Source organism: Athene noctua, chromosome 5, assembly GCF_965140245.1.
Source record: "Athene noctua chromosome 5, bAthNoc1.hap1.1, whole genome shotgun sequence".
NCBI lineage: Eukaryota > Metazoa > Chordata > Aves > Strigiformes > Strigidae > Athene > Athene noctua.
This window is the reverse complement of record NC_134041.1, coordinates 55,104,281-55,128,184: the sequence shown is the minus strand read 5'-3', so window position 1 is coordinate 55,128,184 and position 23,904 is coordinate 55,104,281. Positions and strand designations below refer to the sequence as shown.

Below are 23,904 nucleotides of genomic sequence, written 5' to 3'. Positions count from 1 at the left end.
CTAATATATTCTGTAAGAATACCCTGACCACTGTCATGCAGGGATCTGCTGTGAATTGTTCTGTCTTTTCTGTTGATTCTGATCTTTTTTGATAGCTCTGCTTCAGTATTCACCAGAATCGAGAAGCAACACCTCCATTAGGAGATGCTATCTTTCTCATGCTGTGTATCAAGGAGTACTTAAAGTATGATTTAATAAGTGAGTCAACTTCTGAGGAGATTTAAAGGTGGCCCTACTTTCAGTATATCTGATAAGGAAGAGGTTAGGAACTGCCCTGAGGGCTGAAACAGTATTGATCAACCTCTAGCCTTTCTGAGTGCTCTCCCTGCTAGATGAATCTTGACCTCTTGCTCCTAGATTTGTCAATATAAAGAGTTGACAGAGCAGCAAAACTTTTGACCCAGTCTGACAATACTTTGGGTTGGTGTTGCAGAAAAAAAATATTCAGCGAAGAAGAACATTTGCCCAGCTATATGCAAGTTATAGCAGAATAAACTGTGGTTATAGCAGCATAATTGTATATACACTAAAGCACTTACAGAATTAACTTTCAGTAATAAAAATCACACCACTCACTAGAAAAGTTAAACAATCCAGCAAAAGAACAAACATCCTTTTATAGAATAGATACTGATTTCACAGAATAATTGAGGTTGGAAAGGAACTCTGGAGATCGTTTAGTGCAACCTCACTTCTAAAAGGGAAGTTTCTTTCCCTTTCAAACATGGCAGAGGTATCACAAAACAAGAACTAGCCATTTTCTTTTTAGTTCTGCCCCGCACAGGTATACAGCATGATACAATCCTGGATTTTCAGCATCGACAAAATCTGTGCCACTCCATTTTTGCTGAAGAGAAGGCATCAGGCAAGTTAAAAAAGGCTGGATAAGTCCATGTATGCATGCACAGTTTTTCCCGATGGCATATGAAGAAAGTGTGTATTATTCAACCCTTGCCCCCTGGAATGGTGGTCAATATTTTTAAGTGCTACACCCTGGTGAAGACTCTTCCTTTAGCTTCTATCACAGTTAATATCTTTTAGGACGTAAAAAACCAGCAGCCTTTGCTTATGTTGTAGTCCCTTTGCATCTTAACATCTACTGTATCCCTCTGAGACAGTTTGTTTGAAGCCTGCAGAACTGCAGAGCTGTTCCATAGACCACAGCCTCCCAGCTCTCTCTTTTTTCATGCCTATATTCCACTTGACCTACGGGGGGGGGGGGGGGGAAGAAGGAAGGTAAGATGGTGAGCCGAGGTACAAGAGTTTGTTTGAGATTTGTACTACTGTTATCTTTTTAGGTCATTCTGCTCCATCTAAGGACCCACCTGGGTCTCAGAAGGAGAGTGAACTGCTGAGGCAGGCTCATTGGAGGCCCTGAGAAGTCACTGCATCTCTGTAGTGGAGGGAATTACTAAAAGAGTAGGGAGAAGCAAATGACAGTAGTAAAAAACTGCCCCTCAGGTATGGTATTGAGGGGCAGGAATCACAGCACAGGGGTTTCTTGTAGAGCTTGCTCATGCCTGTGGTAATGCTGAGGGCCAGGACTGTGTCATTCTGACAATAACACAATGTCAATGAAAGATGTCTGAAGAGAAACAAGGACAAGGCATTCAGAAATGTTCTGCTATTGAAGAAGACACAAAAGGAAAATAATCACTAAAGTCTGTGCAAGTGGAGAGGGGGCAGGCACCAAAACCAGCAGTGCATAGAACATTGCTGATTTCTGAAGGCTGGGATTCTGGCTCAGTTTCTCTAAGCCTGACTCATGTGAAATTAAAGCATTTATATCGTACAGCATGTAAATATCATTAAAAGCAAAGACAAGCAACAACTCATATTTAAATGATCTGGATGTGAGAATGTTTTCCAAAGTAGTCTAACTTTCCTGTCACCTTTTAGGGTTTCTGTATGACCTCTTAAAAACTGTTTGCAAAGTCACCTTATACTTAATATCTTTGGTTCCATTATCGGAAAGTTTTATCCAGGTTAGTCCTCCTATTAATCTGGGTATAATCATCATGATATTCTTACTGCATGAAAACAGCCAGGAAGCATCAGTATTTCCTTTAAAAATTAGCATATGTCCCATTCTACAAAGCATTATAGAAGTGTTTATTAAGCAGAGCACCATACTTAAAGCTGCTAATTTTGCTCTTAAATTTCCATTGAGCTAAGCAGAATAGCAACAACATCTTTGTCACTAAATGGCAGCACAGGAGAAAACTAATTATGCTTAAAAGCAAATTTTCTCATTGCCTCAAAATGCTGCCAGTTTAAAGCTTAATCTTTTACCCTGGTCTGGACTGTATTAACAGACCCAAGGCTGGTAACTCTCATACTGCAGTGTTCAATAACAGTTGTTTCTCAGCCTAAACAACCTGAATCCTTACTTTGTTTTTTCACAGCAACAAAAGAAACTCAAAAGCAAAAATTACAAAGGTATTTTTCCTACTGCAGTTTTTCAACCCAATGTCCTTGACATATTTTGCTGCTTTGTTGTGAAAATAGATAATTTCACTAAGTGGGTGTTGTTTCTGTGTGCCTTCCTCATCACATGGTTGTGTAGGTCTCTTGCCTGTCACAAACCCAATTGTTATTTGGGTGTTTGAGTTATTTGTATGAACATCAGACACTTGTGCTTGCCGTACTGCTTCAGGAGAGACACTGAAAGCTGCAGCCTCCCGAACAACGCTATTCAACACAATGGCTTTCAAACTGGTTTCATCTGATTGCTCATACATTGTTGCTGAGGAAATGGACAGTAAAGATACTCAGGGCAGAAAGGTTCAGGGCTTTGACTGTTTCATTACAGATAATTCACAGAGAAACTGCCTCCTCTAATTTATTTTTTATCTTGATAAAATGACAGCCAAAAGTCTTTGACATTCTAGGTCTGCCTCAGTACTCACTTGACAAAGTCACTCCACTGGGAGTAGATTTTGTCTTGGTTTTGTCTATTTGCTGCTGGTGTATGATGTTTGGATTAGACTAATGTGCAGGGAAAGCTCATTTGTTCCTACAGTTCAGACCATGGGCTAGAATTCAGGCAATCTGAACTCATTTCTAAACCAACTCTGAGCTCCTTCTGCATAATCTTGAGTAAGAAACTTAACCTTTCTGCTTTTTTATTCACTCATTTGAAAATAGAGCTTTCTTTCTGCCTCATGCCCTCCATGCCTTTTATTTATGTGCTGAATGCTCATAAAGCCAGAGAACTGTTTCTTACCATGTGAATACAGAGCGCCCTGAATTTCCTAAAGACCACTATGGTTTTCTGTAATGACAATATTAATATATGGCTGTGTAAGATACGTTGTGTCTCCGGTACATTTAATGAGCTTGGGGACCATGCTGGGGGGACGATACCATTAGCATTTCCCACCTCAGTACCACCATTCAGTGCAATTCAGAATTCAACTCAGCTGACGTCTCTGGAGATGAGTTTAGCATTATTTTGGTTGTTTATGTACTCAAAGATGCAAAGCTAGTAGTACATAAAAGCATAGTCTGTACTTTTTTGTGGTATCCTACTGTGTTCCCTCTTTTGATATCACAAGTTAGTAATGATTACAGAAATATGACACCTTCATCCTAACTTCCGATGCACATGCTGAATCACGGCTGTTTATCTTACTAACACCACCACATTCCTGTTAATAACACACAGATGAAAGATCAGTAGATCCCCTCCCCCATACCACTGTCATCTGAATCATAATTGCATTTTCTGTATTACTGATGATGACAAGCTGGTTGGGAGAAATCAGAGCCTTTCATGCATTTTTAAATTCACTGCTGAAATTCCATGAAAATGTATGAAAGTTGACCTCGCCTTCATCATGACACACAGTGCTACAGTCTTCTAATGCACTTCCAGTCACACAAGTTAAATTATTCTGCATAATCCTGAGAGGCTGTGCTTATTGATTCCTGTGGAACACAGAAGATCTAGTCCTGTAGGAAAAGCTCATAGCTGAGTTGAGCTGGCACAGTTGTCAGTCAGAATAAATTATCTGGTATGTACAATTAACTGTTTTGGTGTAGAAAAAGTACATGTGAAAAGTATCAAGCTATTTGCTCTGATAAAAGACCCATTTCTATTCAGTTTCTGATTTTTTTAAAAGTTAAGACCGTCTTTCTGAAAGCGATAATTTACACAGGAAGGCATGTTTTTCAGTACTTGATCAAGTTGGACTTGAATATCTGTTTAAAATTAAGGATACGCTTTAAACAGGCCTAGACTAACAGTATCCCATGCGTTGAAATTCAGTTGCAATGGAAATATCTTTGATGGATGTTTTCAGATAGTGACAGGAAAATGCCAAAGAGGGAAAAGGGTTAATCTAAAGAAAGCACAAAACATTAATCCATGAAGGCAATCCAACAACAGCAGTGTCTGTCTCTTGCAAAGGATAATTAAATCCACTATCAGCATCTGTAAGGAAGATGCACAAGTTGCATAATTTAAGACTTAAAAATTAAATCTGAGACATGGGAACCAAAATTAAAACCCTTGAACTGAGTTTCATTGTTTTAATACTTCCATTTAGTTATAAATACTGGAAGTCAATAAGGAGACTTCATTATTACAACCTTCTGGGCAAGATTCAGATGGAGCGTTTGAGAGAGAATCGTGATAGGTGGGTCTCACATCTCACATACGCCAAAATACTGAGAGCTTCATAAAAGTAATCAAAATGTAAAAATATTGTTGCAAACTGTATGGGCTGTTTCTTGATATATCCTGAGGCAGGAAGCTTCACAGAGTTTTTTTGAAGCATCCAGGTCTAGTGTACACTCTCAACTCTTATTCTTTTAGGAAGACAATGGAAAAATCTGCATTTGGCTTTGGAGGGCAGGGAGGGAAAGGAGGGAGGGGAATCTTTTGTGTATGCTTGGAAAACAGTAAATTTCTGATTTACATTTTCATAACAAATATTGTATAGGTAAAGGGCATAATATGAGGTGTTGGAAAACTTGTTTTTAATTCTCAAGGCTTACTTTTCAGGCTAAAAGTAGTAGTCATATGCTTAAAGTTCAGCATATGCTTAAGTCTTTGGCTGGACTAAGCCTTTATCAAGACTGTAGTGTTATATCCAGGTTATATCCAAGTTTGTGCATATTGCATATACTAAGTACAAGGTAAAAAACACCCATCAAAAGTACTTTGATTTTTTTCAGCTGTTGTAATCGGTTGCTGATTAGCTTAGTGTGATTAAAATACAGGAGCTGAATGCAGAGATACCACCCCAAGCAGCCAAGTTGGCACGTTTCTCCCCTGATGCTTTAGAGCACTGGCACTAAAGACCTCTTACAATGAAGGCCAGAGAGGCTGCCCAAAGATAGCTTGGTGGTGATTGCATCCAAGTGCTTTGCTGTGGCTGCAGAAGTGATGCAGGGAGTTTTGTGTCTGCCTTAATGGAGCTAAAAGCTTCAGAAAAACCCTATCATGCAGTATTGGGCTTGTCAAAACGACAAGGAGAAGCTGGAAAAAGCAACAGGAGAGATTTCTGCAAGATGTATGTATATGCATCAAATTGTTGCAAAACAAAACTTCTCTTGGTGAAACAGCCACTTGCAAGTGGCTCTGGAAAGCTGCCTGAGACAGATAAAGCTGGGGTTGATGTACATCAGGTATGGGCTATATGGGAAATGTTTTGATTTTGGCTCACCTGCTTTCTCTTCCTGTCTTATTCTGCCTATGCTCTTACTTGGCACAGATAAAACATTAGAACAAGTCAAAACACAGCCTCTTTATTTTCCTGACTTTTGTCTGCCACTTCCTAAGCTAGAATTTTAAATGTCAGCTTTTCAAAATGTGGCATTTTCAGAGAACTGTTATAGCCTGGATCTTACTGAATGGAAAATTTATTTCCAGTTCAAAGGGTTTTAAAACAAAACAGGAAAGGCCAAGACAAATGAAAAAGACTGGGGGAACAGCAGCTGAAACTCTTCTCTAATTAGATTTTCACATGTCTCTGTCAGCATCTTTTCTCCCTAGGGAAATTGGAAGAAAAATTGAAATCTGAATCTTGCATGCCTTAGAAATGGCTCCTTTCCCTGGCAGCACCTGTAGACACCGTGGGTTTCGTGGCTGTGGACAAAATGAAGACAAGAGAAAAAACATTCATTAGAGCACAGATTTTGACACTTGCAGAAACAGGGCTGTTCTAAAATGCTGTCAATCTTTTAATCTTCCTCTGCTACCTCAGATATGCAGAGGAATATACCTCGGACTGAAATAGACTTGAACTACATGACCACAAATATACTCAGAGATGATAAAGCCCGCAGAGTCACGATGGTGGTAGAGTTTTAGCCATGTGAACAGCTTTTGTCCCAGTGCTGTGGCTTTACTGTTCAAAAACATCATCTCTTTTTTAGTAAGAAAAGGTGACTAAAACCCTAGTGATAATGGACCTAGAGGAATTGGGAGAGCTTCTAAGGGTACTTCAGGGATCTCTGTCTTTGGTCTAAAGTCCAGCACTGTGCGCTTGAGAGAATATATTCCCCCTCTGAATGGAGTCAGAGCTGAGGAGCTCATATATGTTCACTTCTGTCTGTGGAGGCATATACCATTTGATGCCTTCTGTTGGCTCAGTCAAACAGTCAGGGGTGCTCAAACCATGTTTGAAACTGCACTCATTCAAGTAACTCAGCTCCACAAAGGACATAACTCCACACTTAAAACCATCTCCTGTGTTCCTAATGGCTCTTCATGAGGACCAGCATGATCCCCCTAGCTTGATCCTCTGTGTAACACAGGTGGCAGCTCTTGCCTCAGCACTTTGTGTCTCAAAGAACATAAGCAGGTGCTTAAACTTCTAGTAAAGCATCCAGTGAAGAATTTGTTGAGAGTTTTGCTGAATGGGGGCCTTAGTAGTTTGCATTGCTCAAGCACCTTTCTTAGGCTTGCCAATGTGTAACTGAAAATTCTAGATATTAACAAGTTGATTCCTAAAAGAAACTTAGTCAAGAACTACCCAAGGGCAACCTGGAGCTGAGTTAGCATGCAAGATCCTTCTGTTTCCTTCTAAAAAGATACTCATGTTAGCCTTCTCAGTAATGTCTTGGCAACTTAGGGTTCCTTTGCCCTCTCTGGTGCTCTCAAGAGGAGAACAGGGAGTTGCTGTCTTTACCTTCAAGACACCAGCAAGTAAATGGCATGAGATATCTGTAGGAATCCCCAGACACGTGACTCTGTCAAGGCACGTCTTTCCCCTGCCACACTTTCTGTCTGGGATCCTCCAGAACAGAGCAACACAGTTATTTTTGTCTCATCCATTTGGAAGGAATGGAGCTTCCTTCAGGGTGCCAGGGCAGCGTAATGACTACAGTTTCAGCCTATAAAAAGAGAGCATGTGGGAAAATTTGTCTTGCTATTTCCAGGTATAGCTCTGCTCCTCCCACCTTCCATTCAGACAAGCCTCCACTATTTCTGCCTTCACAACAAGTTATAAAAAGACTGAGAGAACTTGAGGAACATAAAGATTCTGTTACCATTCCCTCTCATACTCTCACACACACACATTTCCATTTCTGATGTGGAAGCCTGCCTGATGCCAACCATTTACACGGGTACCTTGCGTTCTGGTTGGGTATCAAGAGGACTGTTTCTCAAGGGAAAAGTAAAACAACACAAAAGAAAAAAAGGAAAAGGAATCCAAAACAAAGTAAATTAAATGTCCTTTCAGCGAATTTTATGAACTGCCCTCAGCTATTAATTTACCAGCATTCTTACAGTCAGTGGCAGCTGCTTCAGCACGGCAGGCTGTGGAGTGAGCTGCTCCATAGCAACAGCCAGCAAGCGTGAACATACCTAGCATAAGCCTCATGCAGAGCCACTGAAGGAGACTTTCAAAAGGAGTAAGAATGCTTAAAGTTAAGACAAGCTACTGCATCTTACCTGAAAGGGAGAGGATCCATAGCAGCCATGGCTGTTTAATAGGTCAGTGTAGGGTGTGTAACTATTCAGCTAGCAGAAACTGCCCTTGCCATAGGCATATCACTGTCCTGTGGTATGAGAAAATCTTACAGGTGTTTCTAGTGTGTGTGACATAGGTTATATGGAATTTTTTGTATGCAAGCATGGCTCACTTCTCTGTCTTTTGAATAGGCTTGCAACCAGAAAAAGAAAAAAAAAATATTTGTGTGTGTAAAGCTGAATAAGGAAATTACATCTCTCCCGTCTTCTGGGTTTTAAAAGCCTTTTTGGGCTGGGTGACACTGACACAGAGTTTAATGAAGCTGCATTCACCAAACTGGAATGCAGTTGCAGGAGTGGAAGATTAAAACATGTTTCAGGATTGTTTCACATTAGCAGATCCCTGTTTTAGCATGAAGAATACAGATCCCTAATATCCTCGGCTTTTGGTTTGCAGTGGGGTGTGTTTGTTTGTTTCCCAACTGTGATTTTTATTTATTTATTATAATTTATTGTAAGAATTCTGAAACATGCTAGATTAGCAGCCCAAGAGACTAATGTCACAAAGCTGCAGTCAGAGTTATACCACAAACCTACTTTGCTGGGATTATCTCTGGGCAGAAGGAGAAGAGTTTAATCAGCTCTGTCAGTTCATTAGCCCTTCCCTTATGGGGCAGGCACAAAGGGTTCCACTTGCTGTCAGTAGTGTTGGTAGCTGTTCTGAAATAAATACAAATCCACCTCATTTTAAATCAGGCCACTGAGCAAGTCATAAACTGCTGTAAGCTGTCATGATCATGTGAGGCTAAAGCAGTTCTTTTGACGCCCCACTACTTTGATATAGTTGACCCTTCTCTGAGAACTTCTCTGTTTTATTATCTTCCTGCTTTTTATGGTTTAAAACACAAAAGTTCACAACATAGGTTGCTCCTGAGATTCGTGAGGCAATCTCAATAGCTACTCATGGAGTGCTTGCTGAGACGAGCACCATTCCCCACTATAACCCTGCTCCTCACTATAAGGAAACCCAGGGGAAGGAGCCACCATATTTTTCAGAAAATCCCCTAGTCCCCCTGATAATTGTGAAAGCAGGGCTAAAGAACACACCTTGGAGAACACCTCCTTCATGGTGCAGCTGAGTCAACCTCAAGAGGAGGTCACTTTCTCTCCACTGACTACTGAGCAAGTCGATGAAGTGATCACCTTTCCTCTGGTAACATCAGACCTTGTGACTATTCTCCGGTTGGTTTAGGTCACCCCATTGATCCAGTCTCTCAAAAGAAAAGCAGAGTCTATTCCAACCTTTTCTCTTTTCTATCACCACAGGGAGACCTCCAGAGATCCCTCATTCAGGTGGATTTTGGAGATGGCATCGCTGTGTCATATGCCAATCTCAGCTCGACAGAAGATGGGATCAAGCACGTCTACCAGAACGTGGGCATATTCCGAGTGACTGCACTGGTGGAAAACAGCCTGGGTTCTGACAACGCTGTCCTCTACCTGCATGTAACATGTATGTATGCTCATATTCATTGTTAGCTTCTGTCATTCTTTAAAAAATTATGACTTGTCCTTAGAGATGACATTTGGGGCTTTGCAGCTGGGAGCAGAATGATGGGATATGATATTTGTCTCTCCTCCAGCAGAGAACTCCAGAATGAGAGGAGACACAGACAATAGTCACATTTTCTTTTAAAACCATGTTCTACCTCTAATTTTGGGTAGTCTAATTTGGGACACCTCAAAGGAGTGTCCAGCCCTTTCTGAAATGCACCTTGTTTACACTTCCAGAAAAACAAAGATATCCAGGATCTTTAATCACTTTCAAAAGCCTTGACTTTTACATTGTACTGTGTTTTGCCCTCTTATGAAATACAACCACCTCTGGGATGGAAACCAGTGCATTTGAGTATTTCTGTTGTCATAGGAACCAAAATCTTGGTGTTAAAGAGTATTACAAGAAAAAATGTTATCTTCACATTGCTCCTCTGCTGTTCCTTTTAACCTTTTTATACTTCAGCTGTCTCTGATTTACAGCTGAAATGTATCTCAAATCCTTGCATAAAACCAGCAATGTGTTCTTTCATATGTACTCTACCACATGGTTATGAATCCGAAGGGTCAACCTATTATTGAAATTTTGTAACATCTGTAATGGTTTTTGTTTGGGGCCATCATTTTCTTTATACAGTGGGGTTTTTTTTGTTGGTGATTTATGTTTTCAACTGTGTGCCTCTGTGCCAGATTTACTGAAAAAAAAGGAAATTCCAAAATTTAAAGTTATGCTAACAGAAATACCACTTACCTTCTCCCAAATTAACTCCACATATTGTCTAAATAATTTATCATATTCCATTCCACTAGTTGTGGAGTTACTTCTTACAGCATGAAAGCAGCTGCCTCTTCAGTGGAAGAGGGCAGCTCTTCAATGGTGCACTGTCATATCAACAGATGGAAGCAGTGGGAGGCATAGCTGTGGGAGACAGGACGTTTATAAGGAGCACGAGAGAAGTAGGAGCAAATATCTCCCCAAGAGCCTCACTTCAAAAAGACCTCCAGTTCATGATCATAGTGTACCATTTATGATTCCCTAACCTGATGAATCCCAGTCTGTGGCAAACTGTTATGTCATATAATCCTTGAGTACACCACATGTTTGGAGAGTTCATAATACCTTGAAAAAATAACTGTATTTATAAATTAGCTTATTGTGAAGCCTGAGATTTTGATCTGGGGACTTAGCACTTCAGTGCTGAGGCGCCGATGAATCAAGGTAAATTCTCAGCTTTTAGACAGCTACTGATTTTTTTTTTTTTGGGGGGGAAGGAGGGAGGATGTTATTTAAGTATCATCCTAAGTAAGGTAGTGAAAAGGGCCTCTGCTCAGAATTGTCATATATAACTTCAGTGTCATTTCTTCAGTTCTGGAGTCATATTCTAGTCTGCCTCCCTGCGTGTGCTTGGGTAATTATCACAGGAGCTGCTGTGGGCTCTGAATGCAGAAATCCTCCTCCCACTGCTTCTGGTTATGAAAGTCAGCTCAACAGGAGCCATGGTCGTCTATTTTTTTTTTTATTTTAAATCTCTGTAAAGGTCATTGGAAACAAATGGAGAAGTGTTTTGGTGGTTGATTTTCCGCAGGAGGTTCTGACAGCCTCTTGTGAGCAGGGTTTGTAATCGTTCACTGTTTGACAAGAAACTATTCCATGGGGACAGTTGCACACCCTCAGCCTATCTGCAAAATAATGAGGCCACTGAAACAACAGCTGCTTTCTCATGCAACAGCTACAAAATGGAAGAAGGCAGGTGTCCAGCCTTCACTCTCACTCATAGTGGCTTTCTGCTTTATAGCTGTTTTAATCCATTTTCTTGAGACATTAAAGGCTTAAGAACCACTTTGATTGTTTAAGGAATACAGGGAATAAACAATATTCAGGCATGTTCGTGTGACTTAACAACTGATAGTGTACGTTTCTGTGTTTTACATAGGTAATGCCAGCATAGGACTTAAATACTGCATGATTGTTGCAACCAGGCGCAGATAATACGTGCCTGACCCCCTGGAGAAGTGACAGCTCTACGGGATATGTCTTACTTTTCTCTACATGACAAGAATTAGGGACTTCAAAACAGGTTGCAGACTGAGCATGGTGCCACTCAGACTAGCAATAGATTTTCTGAGGACAGAGATGTGCAATAAATCTACTCCCCTCCAGACCCTAACACCCAGAACCACAAAAGCTTCTAAATCCTATTTAAATGCTTGCATTGCCACTCAGCTCCCTGATGAGTATTCCGCTTGGGGTGTAAGAGCTTGGCCCTTGGCAAGCTCTGTAAAATTATCTGTCCTTGCAATAGACACACACACCATATTGCTAAGATCCACAGAAAAGCAGTGTGCAGCCTTGATCCAGAGAGTTTTAGGAAGGGCTACTAACTTGGTGACCCTTTGTTACAGGGTTAATACATGAGTGTGTGCAGCCAGGTCTGGGCCTTCCAACACCCTTCCTTACCTGTGGCCAGCAGCCTTGCTGAGGGGAGAACTGCAGGCACTGAACCGGTGCTTGTGATCTCGAAGCTAAGAGTTCAGCCTCCATCCCATGCCCTCCTCATCCTGCTGCAGCCGTGGGGCCAGTGCACAGTAGCAGCATCTTTACGGCAGTTGGTCCAGGGATCCAGAAATGCAGGTTATTGTGAGGCAGGAGCATTTTGGGGTGGACGGGCAGTAAATTGTATAATATATAAACTGCTTCTCCAGGCCACAGGCTGTCTCTGAACTGTCCTGACTGGTCAAAATTTTCCCCTGCAAAGTTAGTTATGCATTTGCCTGAATCCTTCAGAGTAACATCACCTGCCCAAGTGAACCTTTTGAGAAGCTTCTCCCTTTCTGTTGTCTTTGACTTGTTTTTTCCTGGGGCAGGTGAAGGTCTGTAGTCTCTATCACCCTGCTTGAAGCTCAAAAATGGATTCTCTTGAATTCCCTTCAAACTTACCTGGGAGAAAGCAGTCTGCTACCAAGATAAGAGCCTATCCAGAGTGAGCTATCCCCATCTGCTGGCCAGATAATAGTTCGGCATTTCAGCCACTTTGACCCATCAACTGTGTGCACAGAAATAGGCAGAATTGGCCTTTCATGTTCTTTCCTAGATGGCATATGGTGGAGGTGCTGGGCACTCTCTGCAGTGCAGGACCATTTGAGATGTATTCAGAGCAGCTATGCAGTTATGTTGGAGTGTATTAGACTTTATATGGGCTCCACTGTCACTGCTGTCACCGCATCCAGTGTTAGGAAATGTATTTCTTTAGAGGGCTGTGCTGCCATTGGGTGTTTGGCAAACATCCTAAAGGATACCAGGGTTGCAAAATATTTAGCCTGGGAAGCTGATGTTTTTCAGATCTGAAGGTCTCGTTGAAAGCAGGCATGGCCCTGTCATGGAAACGTATCTGAGCAGGGGAATGCAATTAAAATAATAAGGGTAAAATTCTGGCTTCTCATGAATTTTCAAGAAGACTGTTGAATGCTGATTTGAAAAAGAAAAATGAGCCACAGTCTGGTCTATAGTGGGCTTTGGTTAGTCTGATCATGGATAGCTCTTAATTGGGCTGCTTCAGGTTAAGCAGCAGCTGTGTCTACAGCCCAGAGAAAGCTGCATTTCAGTAATAAGTCTGGAACACTGGTTCTTGTTTATTCTGGCATTATATATACAGTTTGATTTGGGAGATTTTTTTCATATCTCTCTCTCTCTGCCTATGTATACTGTATAGGGGTACAGGGTGCTTGCTCCAAAATGTGTGGTTTTCCTTTAGGTTAAAGCAAGGTCTAAGTGGTGATACGTACATGGATTTTGTCCTGAAAAATCCTCTCCTGAAATATATAAAATCCTCTAGCAATGTATCTCAACTCCATAAGGACAATGCAATCAATCCTCCCTGGCTGTGGTCTCTGCTTCCTCTCTCTGGGGAGCCTGCAGATGTAAGACATGTAGATGAGCCTTAATTTGTTTAAGAAACCCGTGTCCCCATGTCACCTGGGGTTTCTTTCTTTTTCTTTCTCTGTCACTCTCAGGACAATTGCTTTATTCTCTAAGTGAACAGTCAGAACACATTTCAAAAAATAATCTATAGGACAAGATGTAACAACAAAGGCCTCCCTCCAAAGATGGGAAATCTGTAACCCTGGGCATAATGTCACTTGTCGAATTAAGTATGTTCTGTTTATACTAAAGAAATAAAAGAATTTATTGAGGAGAAGGAGAGAGTATAAGGTAACATTAAAATGAAGGCACTCAGTGAATAGCTGCCTTCAGATAGAGTTTCAGCTGATACAAATAGGTACACCACTGCTGAAGTTCACCAGATCATAGCAGTTTGCATCAGCAGAGGTGTTTCATGTCCACTGAAACCGTTTGTCCTGCACTTTTTTATGTCTTCCCAGTGAAGGCCATATTCACATAACAGGGCTCTGATACTTGTTTAAGTTGTGTATAAAGACCCCGAGTATAAGATGTTCATGCAGTAGAGACACCCAAGTTTTTCAGCTCCAGGTACAGGGGTAGCTCCTGTTCTATGAGGAACAGATTTAAGCTTGCCTCTCTAGAAATGACACAAAGCAAAAACATTAACTGTCATGCCCCGCAGTGATTTGGAGGACTTCTCTCCCCTAAACCAATGGATATCCCCTCAGTTCTGTTCTCCCTCAGGTTGGCATTTTGGACAGAGAAATGACTCACCTGCTGCTTCTATCTCTGCAGGTCCTCTGGAACATGTTCACTTATCTCTACCATTCGTCACCACAAAGAACAAGGAGGTCAACGCCACGGCAGTACTGTGGCCAAGCCAAGTGGGAACACTTACTTTTGTCTGGTGGTTTGGGAACAACACAGAGGTTTGTATTCCCTATGGACTGAGATCAAAATAATCCTGGAGGATCTGTCTGACTGAGGAGGGAGAAAGGGATCTGGAAATACTTCTAAAAATAGTCACACAAGAAAAATACAAACCAGAGACCGAGACACTAAGGGTGCTTTGACATATCAACACTGAAATGAAGGAACTGCTTTGTGTTTGTGACTTAGTTGTAAATTTTATTGCTATTTCATGCAAATTAGCAAAAGATTTCTCCCTACATTTATATCCAAGGTGGATGTAGTGAAGCAAAATCTAGAAGAGTTTGTAGTGTGTTTTTCCTCACCCTCCCTTCTTCAATAATAACAACAAAAAAACTTTGGGGCTTTGATTTTTTTTTATTTTTTTTTTAGGAAATAACCTTTCAAGCTGTAGCTGTTTTTATATCTGGAACTGTCTTTACATAGCTGTAGAGTTTAAACCTCATTTCTCTGGTGACTAGCAAGGGAAGAGGCTGACATCAGTTCTGTGCCCCCCCTTAAATACACTGAGCCCGATCTTGAGTCCCCACACTCTATGCTAAACCACATGTGCAACAAGACATTATTATCATGTGCTATTGGTGGATAAAATGCTTCCCAACACATCTCCCTGCCTCTGGGCTCCACTCAGATATGAGAACAGCATGCACCACATTCTGCTGCCTCTGTGCTTGCAGTGTTGGTAAATCTGCACGAGCATTATAACTGCTATTTTACCTGTCTTTGAGGCTGAAGTGCTCAGAGACCCTAATTAGTTTATGAGGGGCAAGATTCTCAATGGATTTTGTTGAGCCAAGTGGGACCTTCAACCACACATGATTATCTTCTGTAATGCAGGTCAGAGAGTTTCATCAGTACCTTCGGCTTTATTTAACTTTTTGTGATTAAGGCAGAACCTGACTTTGTGTTGTTGTTGTTTTGCATTAATAAATTCCATCAGATGGTAGACAATTCACTGCTTCTCTTTTTTACTCTCTCTCCCAACTATTTCCCCACACCTAATTATCCTGAGCATTGAACACATTGCACCATGTTTGTAGTCTGAATTTATCTAGCTTCAGTTTCAAGCTGTTGGATCTTGTTATGCCTTTGTGTGTAGATTAAAGAACTCTCTGTACTATCAAAAATCATCTCCCCCTAGAGGTACTTACAGGCTGTGATTGTCACCTTTTAACCTTCCCTCTGATCTGCTAAGCTCATAAGTGATCAGAGTTGGTCTAACTCTGTTCTCATTGAAGTGAGAGTTTTACTAGGCTACAATGGCAACAGAGTTTGTCTTAATACTGGGTGCTTTGAAGATCTCACCCAGAGTTCATTAATAAGCAAAACCAGAAGTTAGGACAGAGGCTGCTGAAAAGGGACACAACTCATTGATAACTGGTTGCATAGTAAAGCGAGTGGAGGGGATCTGTGTCCTCTCTAAACACCATCACTTTCCAAAAATTATTATCTCCCTGTCTAAGGAAAACATGGGAGAACAGCTGAGAAATCTTAATTTGCCTCCTGGTTCTGTCATAACCTCCTGGAGTCACCTTAAACAAATCACTTACAGCTAGATCTGGGAAGGGAGTGTGACACCTGAGCGGTGATTCTTACAGGCCCTTGTATTAGGATCTGGGCCTCTCTGGGAAGAGCAGCAAAGATGAACACTTTAACATGGGATCCAGAACGGTCAGCATGCTAAGTGGGACGGAGATACTGGAATCTTAAAACTTAGCTCATTTGGAAATTATAGATACCTTACTTTGAGCTTCAGGAGGACATCACCATATGAATCCCTGGGTCCTCTCTAGAAAATTGCCTTCCATGTCGCAGGGCTTCTTCTAAGTCTTAAGTTTCCAAGCTGGAACTGACACCCCAAACCATCCCAAGAGGCTAGAGAGTCAAACTCATTTTTACTTTTCCTTACCGGCCAAATTAACTTAATTTCTCCTTTTCTGATATATTTGCAGCCACTGATCACATTGGAAGGGAGCATCACGTTCACATTTTCTGTGGAAGGGATGAACACCATCACCGTTCAGGTCTCAGCAGGAAACACCATTCTTCAGGACACAAAGACCATTGCTGTGTATGGTGAGCTCTTCCCCCTTCATTTCACATACGATTCTCCATAGTAAAGAGCTAGAGAGCCAGGTTAGCTGTCAGCAATGTGAGGTCTTTATTACAGGATGCTTTGAGTGAGGTTATAAACTTGGTTCTAGAATTATCAGTTCAGCATAACGTTTCTAAAGGCCACTGACTGACATTAGTCTAGACTGAGGTGACTGCAGAACACCGATCCTCCTTCCCAGAGCCCTCTGCATCTGCTCTATCAATTTTTGGTCATCCTACACGATTGCCAAAATGTTAGGTTGTATTGCAAGGTGGTTTTCCCCCTTCTTGGCCAGCAGAGGCCTCTTAACTCATGCAAAAGCTGCTTAGCTTGAAAGATAAGTCAATGCTGTGTGCTGCAGTTCTGTATGGAAATTTGTACTAATTTGATATTGTATTTGGGCCTCAGAAGCAGTCAGGGCACACAAATATATAGTGTAGATGAGGCCTAAGAACCACTGGGAATCCCAGTTTTAGCTGTTTATACTAAGCACATGGTCAAGTGATCAATGTGGGCATCTCTGTTAACAGCAACAGAAGTTTTCCAAGTCTAGTCCTCTCCCCACCTTTATCACTGTCCCCTTCCAGTTAAGATTTCAAGTGTTTGGGTCATGTCTGTGAGAGTACAATCACAACTTCTTTCACAGAGCCTGCCTGCTTCAGAAGTCAAGTTGAGGTAGCATTTCATTTACATTTCCTTTTCAGTGCTATTTATCCACTGAAGGAAGGACTGATCATGTTTTTTGGTTCTGTGACACGTGAGCAGTGAATCTCAGATTCTCTGAATCTCTCAGTGAATCTCTCAGACACACTGCTGGATTCTCTGACAATTTGTGCATCACCTGCAGATTGATTAAGCAAAACATGAGCTGTAGCAAGTTTCACTAGGTTCTGCCCACCCGTTTGGCACTAAGGCATTTCAGTCTTTACTCACCACTGTGTCTTTGTATCTGCAGAGCAATTTCAGTCCCTGCGGTTATCATTCTCTCCAAACCTGGATGACTACAATCCAGATATCCCAGAGTGGAGAAGGGACATCAGTAGAGTAGTCAAGAAAGCTCTGGTAGAGGTAAGCAATGTGCACAACCTGTGTTACAGTGGTTCTAATTTCTGCTTTGTGCCTACATTAGGACTGGATCAGCTGTTCTCTCAAGGTGTTTCTCTGTTTCTACCAAATATAAAAGGAGCCTAGACTAATGTTTTAGGCCAGAATCCTAAATTTTAGGTGAAATTATCCCATTCTATAACAATCTGGTGCTCAGAGCCAGCTTTCAGTTTGTTCTTTTTAGTAACAGTGGATTGTGTGGAATATTTCTGAGAAAACGCCATATAGAAAAAATATTACTTATATTGACCTATAGCTGTACAAGTGTCTTTACTGCTGCATAACAATTCTTCTTTTACTGATGTTCTTATACAGCAGTGTAAAGTAATGCTATTCTAATGGAATTACAAATATGCTGTAGGAAATTTAGGAGACCAAAAACCCCCCAGTTTTTACTACAAAGCACCACAGTAAGTTCTTTATGTCTCTCATATAGCACAAGGTTCATGGGTCAGGATTGGACACTGTTTTTCCTGTCAACAATATGGAGAAGCTCTGAAGTTCCTGTGGAACAGAATGTCATAAAAATATTCTTGTGTGGCAGAAGATTTGGATTTCAAACTGAGAGGCTAAGAAAAGTTAGAAGCAGCAGCTGGGGTTTCTCAGCTCAGCAAAAAAATAGAGAAAGGAACTGCTTGAAACAGGGTTTCTGCTTTTTAAAAATAAAGATACTCAAGATTTCAAAAGGATAGAAGTCTTGTAGATGTTATTAGCAAGCTTATATGTTTATTCATGGTATCATCTGTGCAGAAAGACTGGAAAGACACTGCAGTAATCAGGTGCACGCAAACTTGTTTGGATTGTTTCTGATATTTTTTTCTTCAATATTTTCAAAAGACAAAAGGAGAGGAGGAAAGGAAAAAAAATGAACGTTTTTCTTGAGCTTGTTCTTCTGACTTACTGATGTCTGTATCAAGTATTCATTTGTCTTCAGGATGAATTTTCAGAATATAAACAACTTGATCAAACAAAAGCCATAAAGAAAAGAATTATAAAAATACAGTACAAAGGCTACATTCCAAAAGCAAAACAGTGAAAACACAGAGTTTTTTTGTTGTTTGGGGGAAAAAAAAACCAAAAACAAACAATAAAAATGGATAGCTAATTATCCCTCTTTATATAGCTATATGATTCACCTTAAACAAGCCTTTGTGAGAAGTTCCTGTAAAAATTAAAGATAAAACCAACAGATTTCTACAGCAATTAAGTAAACTGTATAAAAATGAGTTGAATAACTGAATAATTCAATAGGAAATTATAGCTGTGCTATAGAATTTTTATGAACTTTTATTAAAGTATTACATTCTTATTACAGAGTACCACAGACCTGGATAAAAATTCTGCATAAGAAATTATAGTTCTTGACTAAAATCTGATCTTATCTCTAAGTAGGGATAATTTCATATTATCACAACATAGGATAATACCTATTATAATCATAATTATTTGCTCACATCAAATGAGTTACTGAGTCCTGTCTCCCACTTTGGATGAAGAAGAAGACAAGAGCAAACCGAGTAGATCAGCCAAAAGCTTCCAGACAAAAAAAAAAAAAAAAAAAAAATCATTCTCAGCCTCTGAAAATGAAGACTTTCCATTAACTGGTAATACTGTGTCTTTTTCTTGATGTCTTAAAACAACCTGTTAGGCAAGCACAAATAATGCAAGCCCCGGCTTCACAGAATACTTGGAAAGAATGAGACCTTTATGTTGTTACAGGGGTTTTTTTTCTAAATCCATTTTAAAAAACACAACTTCTCCAACTCTTAGCTTCTGAACTGCTAGGGAGAAGAATTCATGAGTTTTAGATCCAGTTAATGTCTGAGAGGGTTGCAAGTCCTGAATCTCTGTGCTGCATCCAGCTGCTGTGGTCTGTCCTTGTATCTGAGGGCACTTTGGTTGTTTTTTTTTTCCTTTAAAAGTGACCTACTAAATTCAGCACTTGGAAACTTAAGGTTTAAATCAAAACCTTGAGATTTAAATGCATTTGCTGGATAATCTGCAACACAAAGAGACAATGAAGGAAGATTCAGCAAACTGTTTCTCTTTCTTTTGACTCACAAAACTTCCTGAAGGCCAAACTAGCTCCTTTTCTGGAGAATAACTCTGCAATCTGATTGTGTAATGTCATGGTAACAGCAGCTGAAACCTGTGACCAGAGATGACCCTCCTAGTGATGCCTGTGGGGTAATTTTTTTCTGAATGTGGCTAATTTGCATTGAAGGGAGATTTGAGTTTTAACTGGTTGCTTAAAATTTTCAGCCAACAAGACAGAAAATATAAATTTGCATATTGATACAATCTTTAACACTTAAAGAAAGAAATAAATGGTCCTACATTCACTTGTGGAATTAACCCAGGATGTGAACTATGAGAATTTGTTTGGCTGTTGGGATTCAAACTTGATTCATTATCTTCTCTCTCTCTGAGTCTCCACAAGGCTTTTAAGATGTTTTGGCTAATCATACTTCAGAAGTGCAGTTCTGCCCATATACCTTGCCCTTAATGTGCAGCTTCTTATTACTGACTAAATGAAGAACCTCAGGGACTAACTTGGGATAGTCAGATAACTTTAAAATAGCTAATTTTAGACAAAGCAAATGGTACATATGCAACTGTTATTTAGGAGCTCCTTTTAGCATGTCTGATTATCACTGTTGTTTTAGGACCCTGCATATTTTACTGGACAACATGGTAAAGTAGTTTAGATTAGGAAATGATTAATCCCTAACTTTTTACCTGCATTGGTTTTTAACAAGATTCTCCCTGTTGTACCAGATGTACCCTACATCACTTGTATAAGTACTGTGATGCCTTAGCAAACAAGTTCTCAGCATTCAGTGTCATCCCCACTCTTTATCTGTCCATTCTTTGTCTATGTATCAGGCAACTGGTATTGCAAGCAAGCATATTCTAGTCGCAGTGCTCCCTGGTCTGCCCACTTCTGCTGAACTCTTCATTTTGCCATATCAAGATACCACAGGAGAAAATAAAAGAACAGCAGGAGACCTAGAGCAGGTATTGTGTCTATTACTTGGTGTGTGTGTGTTTATGCATTTGTGTGTGTGTATATATATATATATGTGGGATTTCCAAGACAAGTTAGAACGAGTAATTGTGGTACAAATGCATCTGATTCACTGGGGTCTAAATAATGACTGTGGTACATGCTGCCTCCTCTTTGGGTTTTTTGGTTGGTTGGGTTTTTTCTTATTGTTATTTTTCTCCTGAGCACTGGAAACAGGCTTTGAAGCTGTATTTAGGAGTGGAAACTCCCATTTGGATTCCCTCAGTAATGTTAAATTGGCATAGATTTTATGATGTCATGTTCTCTCCCTTAATAGTTCTGTTCTACTTCATAGAAGTAGGAAGAAAGCAGGAAGGATTTAGTGGATGATTCCTGACACCATAAACTGGAGGAGCCTCATAAGGCAAAGTTTATGAGGCTGTCAGGAATCTAGAAAACACCAGAGGACAGAGCTGGGTGGTCGATCTGGGTAGATCAGAACTTCATTACTTTAAGGCACAGGGATGGGGTTGGATTATCTGCCTGCCCTCCACATGATGCTGGCAGTGGGGTTCAGCCGCTATGGATTGTTTTTTCTGTGCAAGGCTGAAGCAGGTTATGGCAACTGGAGGACAGTATCTCACTGCAGACTGTAAAGGTCCTGCCCACCAGGTGGGCCTAGCATAATTGTGACTAAAAGATAAAACAGTGTGCTGGGCAAAAATTCTGAAATCTCTCTCAGCATATTACCTCAGATTCCAGGTGCAAAGATAACTAGTCCTGAATGAAGCACGACTGTGCCTCTGCTTTTCCATACAGCATGTCCGTCCGTGGCTCAAGCAGATGTACCCCGTGTTGGTATGGACTATAGGAGCATTGGGGTAGAGCGTGTCATCAACTCATAAATACCAGCCTCAGTGCTATGGTGAAACCCTCAGCATTACTGGATGCCTGCTACTCCACTGGATGGCACAAGGGTTTTAGCATTTCTCTTTGGATTTGTCCCTCAATTTGTGAATGAGTGAAGTCTTCCTATCAGTGCATGTATCAACAGTATCTTCCCCTTGTATTCCTATTTTCCAATAGCCTTTTCATCTGCCTGACCTGTTATTTGCTGTTGCAATTGCCTCTTGGAGTGGTCTAAAGCCTTGTTTACTTAGCCATGGGCCTCAAACCACTAGGTTACCCATATTCTTAAGCCTTGCTCAACATCCTTAAATATCATCTTTTTTGTCAAATTACTTTCCTCTGCAATTTTCACCACCCACATAATAAACAAGAAAGATGAAGATTCAATGCTCTGCAAACCCTTTCTCCCGTTTCTCCTTCATCCACCCTCTCCTTTCCTCCATCACAAATTGGCAAAGAAGCCAGTCCATAAACTTTCAAATTTAAATCCGACCTAGCTCCCCTCCAGCACTCAGCAGCCTACTGTATTTTGCCAATTACTCCCTCTCTTTGTCCCTTTCTATTTTCCCCCTGTAAAATGGAGTGTCTGGGCTGTGGAGAAAGGAAGCCCTGACAATCCTCTCATGACCCTTTTTATGGACAAGAGGAAATGTCATTTTTAGTAGGACACCAGCAGCTTCTCTCTCTGGCATCCTGCAGGGTCTAAACAGTAACCTTTGAAGAGAGAGAAACTATTTGCCATTTGCAGCCAGCTGTTTCTTGTGGAGGAGTATCTCCCCTGCTCCCACCAGGACAATCAGAATGTTTTTCTTAGTAGTCTGTGGGTACTGTATTCCCCTTCCTAGTTACTCCAGTAAAAAATTGCATTTTTTTTTTAGTGGGAACTGCCTAAGGAGGGTCCCAAAAGGTGTCTCTGCCCTCAGGTCTGAAGCATGTTAGGATACTGTTCCTGTTTTGACATCCATTTGGCCTGTGATCCTTCACTATCCCTTTCCTAAAGGATTTCAGAGACCATTCAACAGCTTCTCCCTGTGCCTGAAGTCACTGGGATGAGTACTGGGAGCAGATGTTTTTCCTGATGACAGTTTAAGTTGCGTCTTTTCTGGTAGGAACAGAAATCTGTGTTGTGTTCATGAGCAAGCAACAAGCTATTCAAAGGCACATATGTGAGTTTGTGTGTTTGCAGGTACACACTCAAAGGAGTTATAGTTCTGGATTATTTTTTTCTAATTTGGAAGAGAAACTTTAAAGTATACAGGAACAAAATGGAAATAGTTTGCATGAATACTGCAATGGAATAAAGTTTCTTAAGGAAGCACTTAATTATATAGGTTCTTTTTTTTTGTGGTGTCATATCACATGTGGAAGCTACTCTCCAAACCTGAGACTTGTAGTGAGCCTGTCCAGAGACACAGTGACAGATAGTTTCTGTCCATGGAAAACTTGCAGTCAGAATAGATCAGGCAGAAAAGAGTTACAAGAAATAATGTTTCTATTCTTTTGTTTCAGTACCCAAGGGAGGGAAAACCTAATGCATTCTCAGAATCCAAAGTTGGGGGAACTGAGTGAACTACCACAGAAGGGCACGAAACCCACCATGCACACTGTAGGCACAGATGTAGCAGGAGAATGAAGTGTGCTATAGCCTCCTCCTTCTCTTCTCCTTCTATTAAAGCCTCCAGAAGTCGGCATGTATACTTGTGGTCGTATGACACAGATGTGGTGATAACAGCCCTAAATGCACCATATTCACACGCCAGGTACCAGAGCAGAGGTGTAGGACACCGTGGTCCTGATGTTCTGCTCATCCAACCTGGGTTTGAAAGGAAGCCATCTAAATCATGCCAGTGCTGCATACTAACTGTTGTTAGCTAGAACAAGCAAGGCTAAGAACAGCTGATGGAGTGGGAGGAAGGGAAGAGTGATAGAAACAGTAGCTGAAGAGGGAATTCAAACTACACCTCCCTGTGTGAGGTTTTGGGGCAACTTGTTTAACCGATCTGCATTTCATCTCCAGAGCTAGGCCATTATTCTGCCATGGGTATCAATGAAGGGTGTATGTGGTTTCATGGACTTCTGCATCTACCAGTAAATCTGATACATATCTAATGACCATGGGGGGCTTACTTTCTTGCTGTTTCCCTTTGAGGCAGATTAAGCTGGTCTGGTTTTATCTGGTACATACTTATTTGGCTTTTTAAACATACCTCTGGGTCTTTCTGTCCAGCTGCTCTGTGGTCTTTAGGTACATAATTCCCATTGACTTCAGAGGCAGCTACATGTCCACTGTCCCTTGAAAATCTAGGTCTTAGTTCCCATTTGTCAGTCTATAATACTACTCTGTGACACATGTCTAAACACAGTAAAACCATTCTCAGGTACAATAATAGTGGGACTGTGGAAGTTGTCCTAGGCCCTGTATCACACTTAACAAATACACATTTCCATGCAGTTTTCCATTAGGGTATTCCATTTGTGTC

General features: G+C 40.8%; 1 protein-coding gene across 3 annotated transcripts in view; it reads left to right on the top strand.

The window, feature by feature from the left end:
* SORCS1 (sortilin related VPS10 domain containing receptor 1) overlaps positions 1-23,904 on the top strand; it is a 300,163-nt gene that overhangs the window by 260,247 nt on the left and 16,012 nt on the right. For all 3 annotated transcript variants that reach the window (XM_074907687.1, XM_074907689.1, XM_074907688.1), the window contains exons 19-23: positions 9,251-9,437; positions 14,175-14,308; positions 16,262-16,385; positions 17,360-17,472; positions 20,395-20,526. In XM_074907687.1, coding sequence (XP_074763788.1) covers positions 9,251-9,437; positions 14,175-14,308; positions 16,262-16,385; positions 17,360-17,472; positions 20,395-20,526 — 690 coding nt within the window. The remainder of the gene's footprint in view (positions 1-9,250; positions 9,438-14,174; positions 14,309-16,261; positions 16,386-17,359; positions 17,473-20,394; positions 20,527-23,904) is intronic.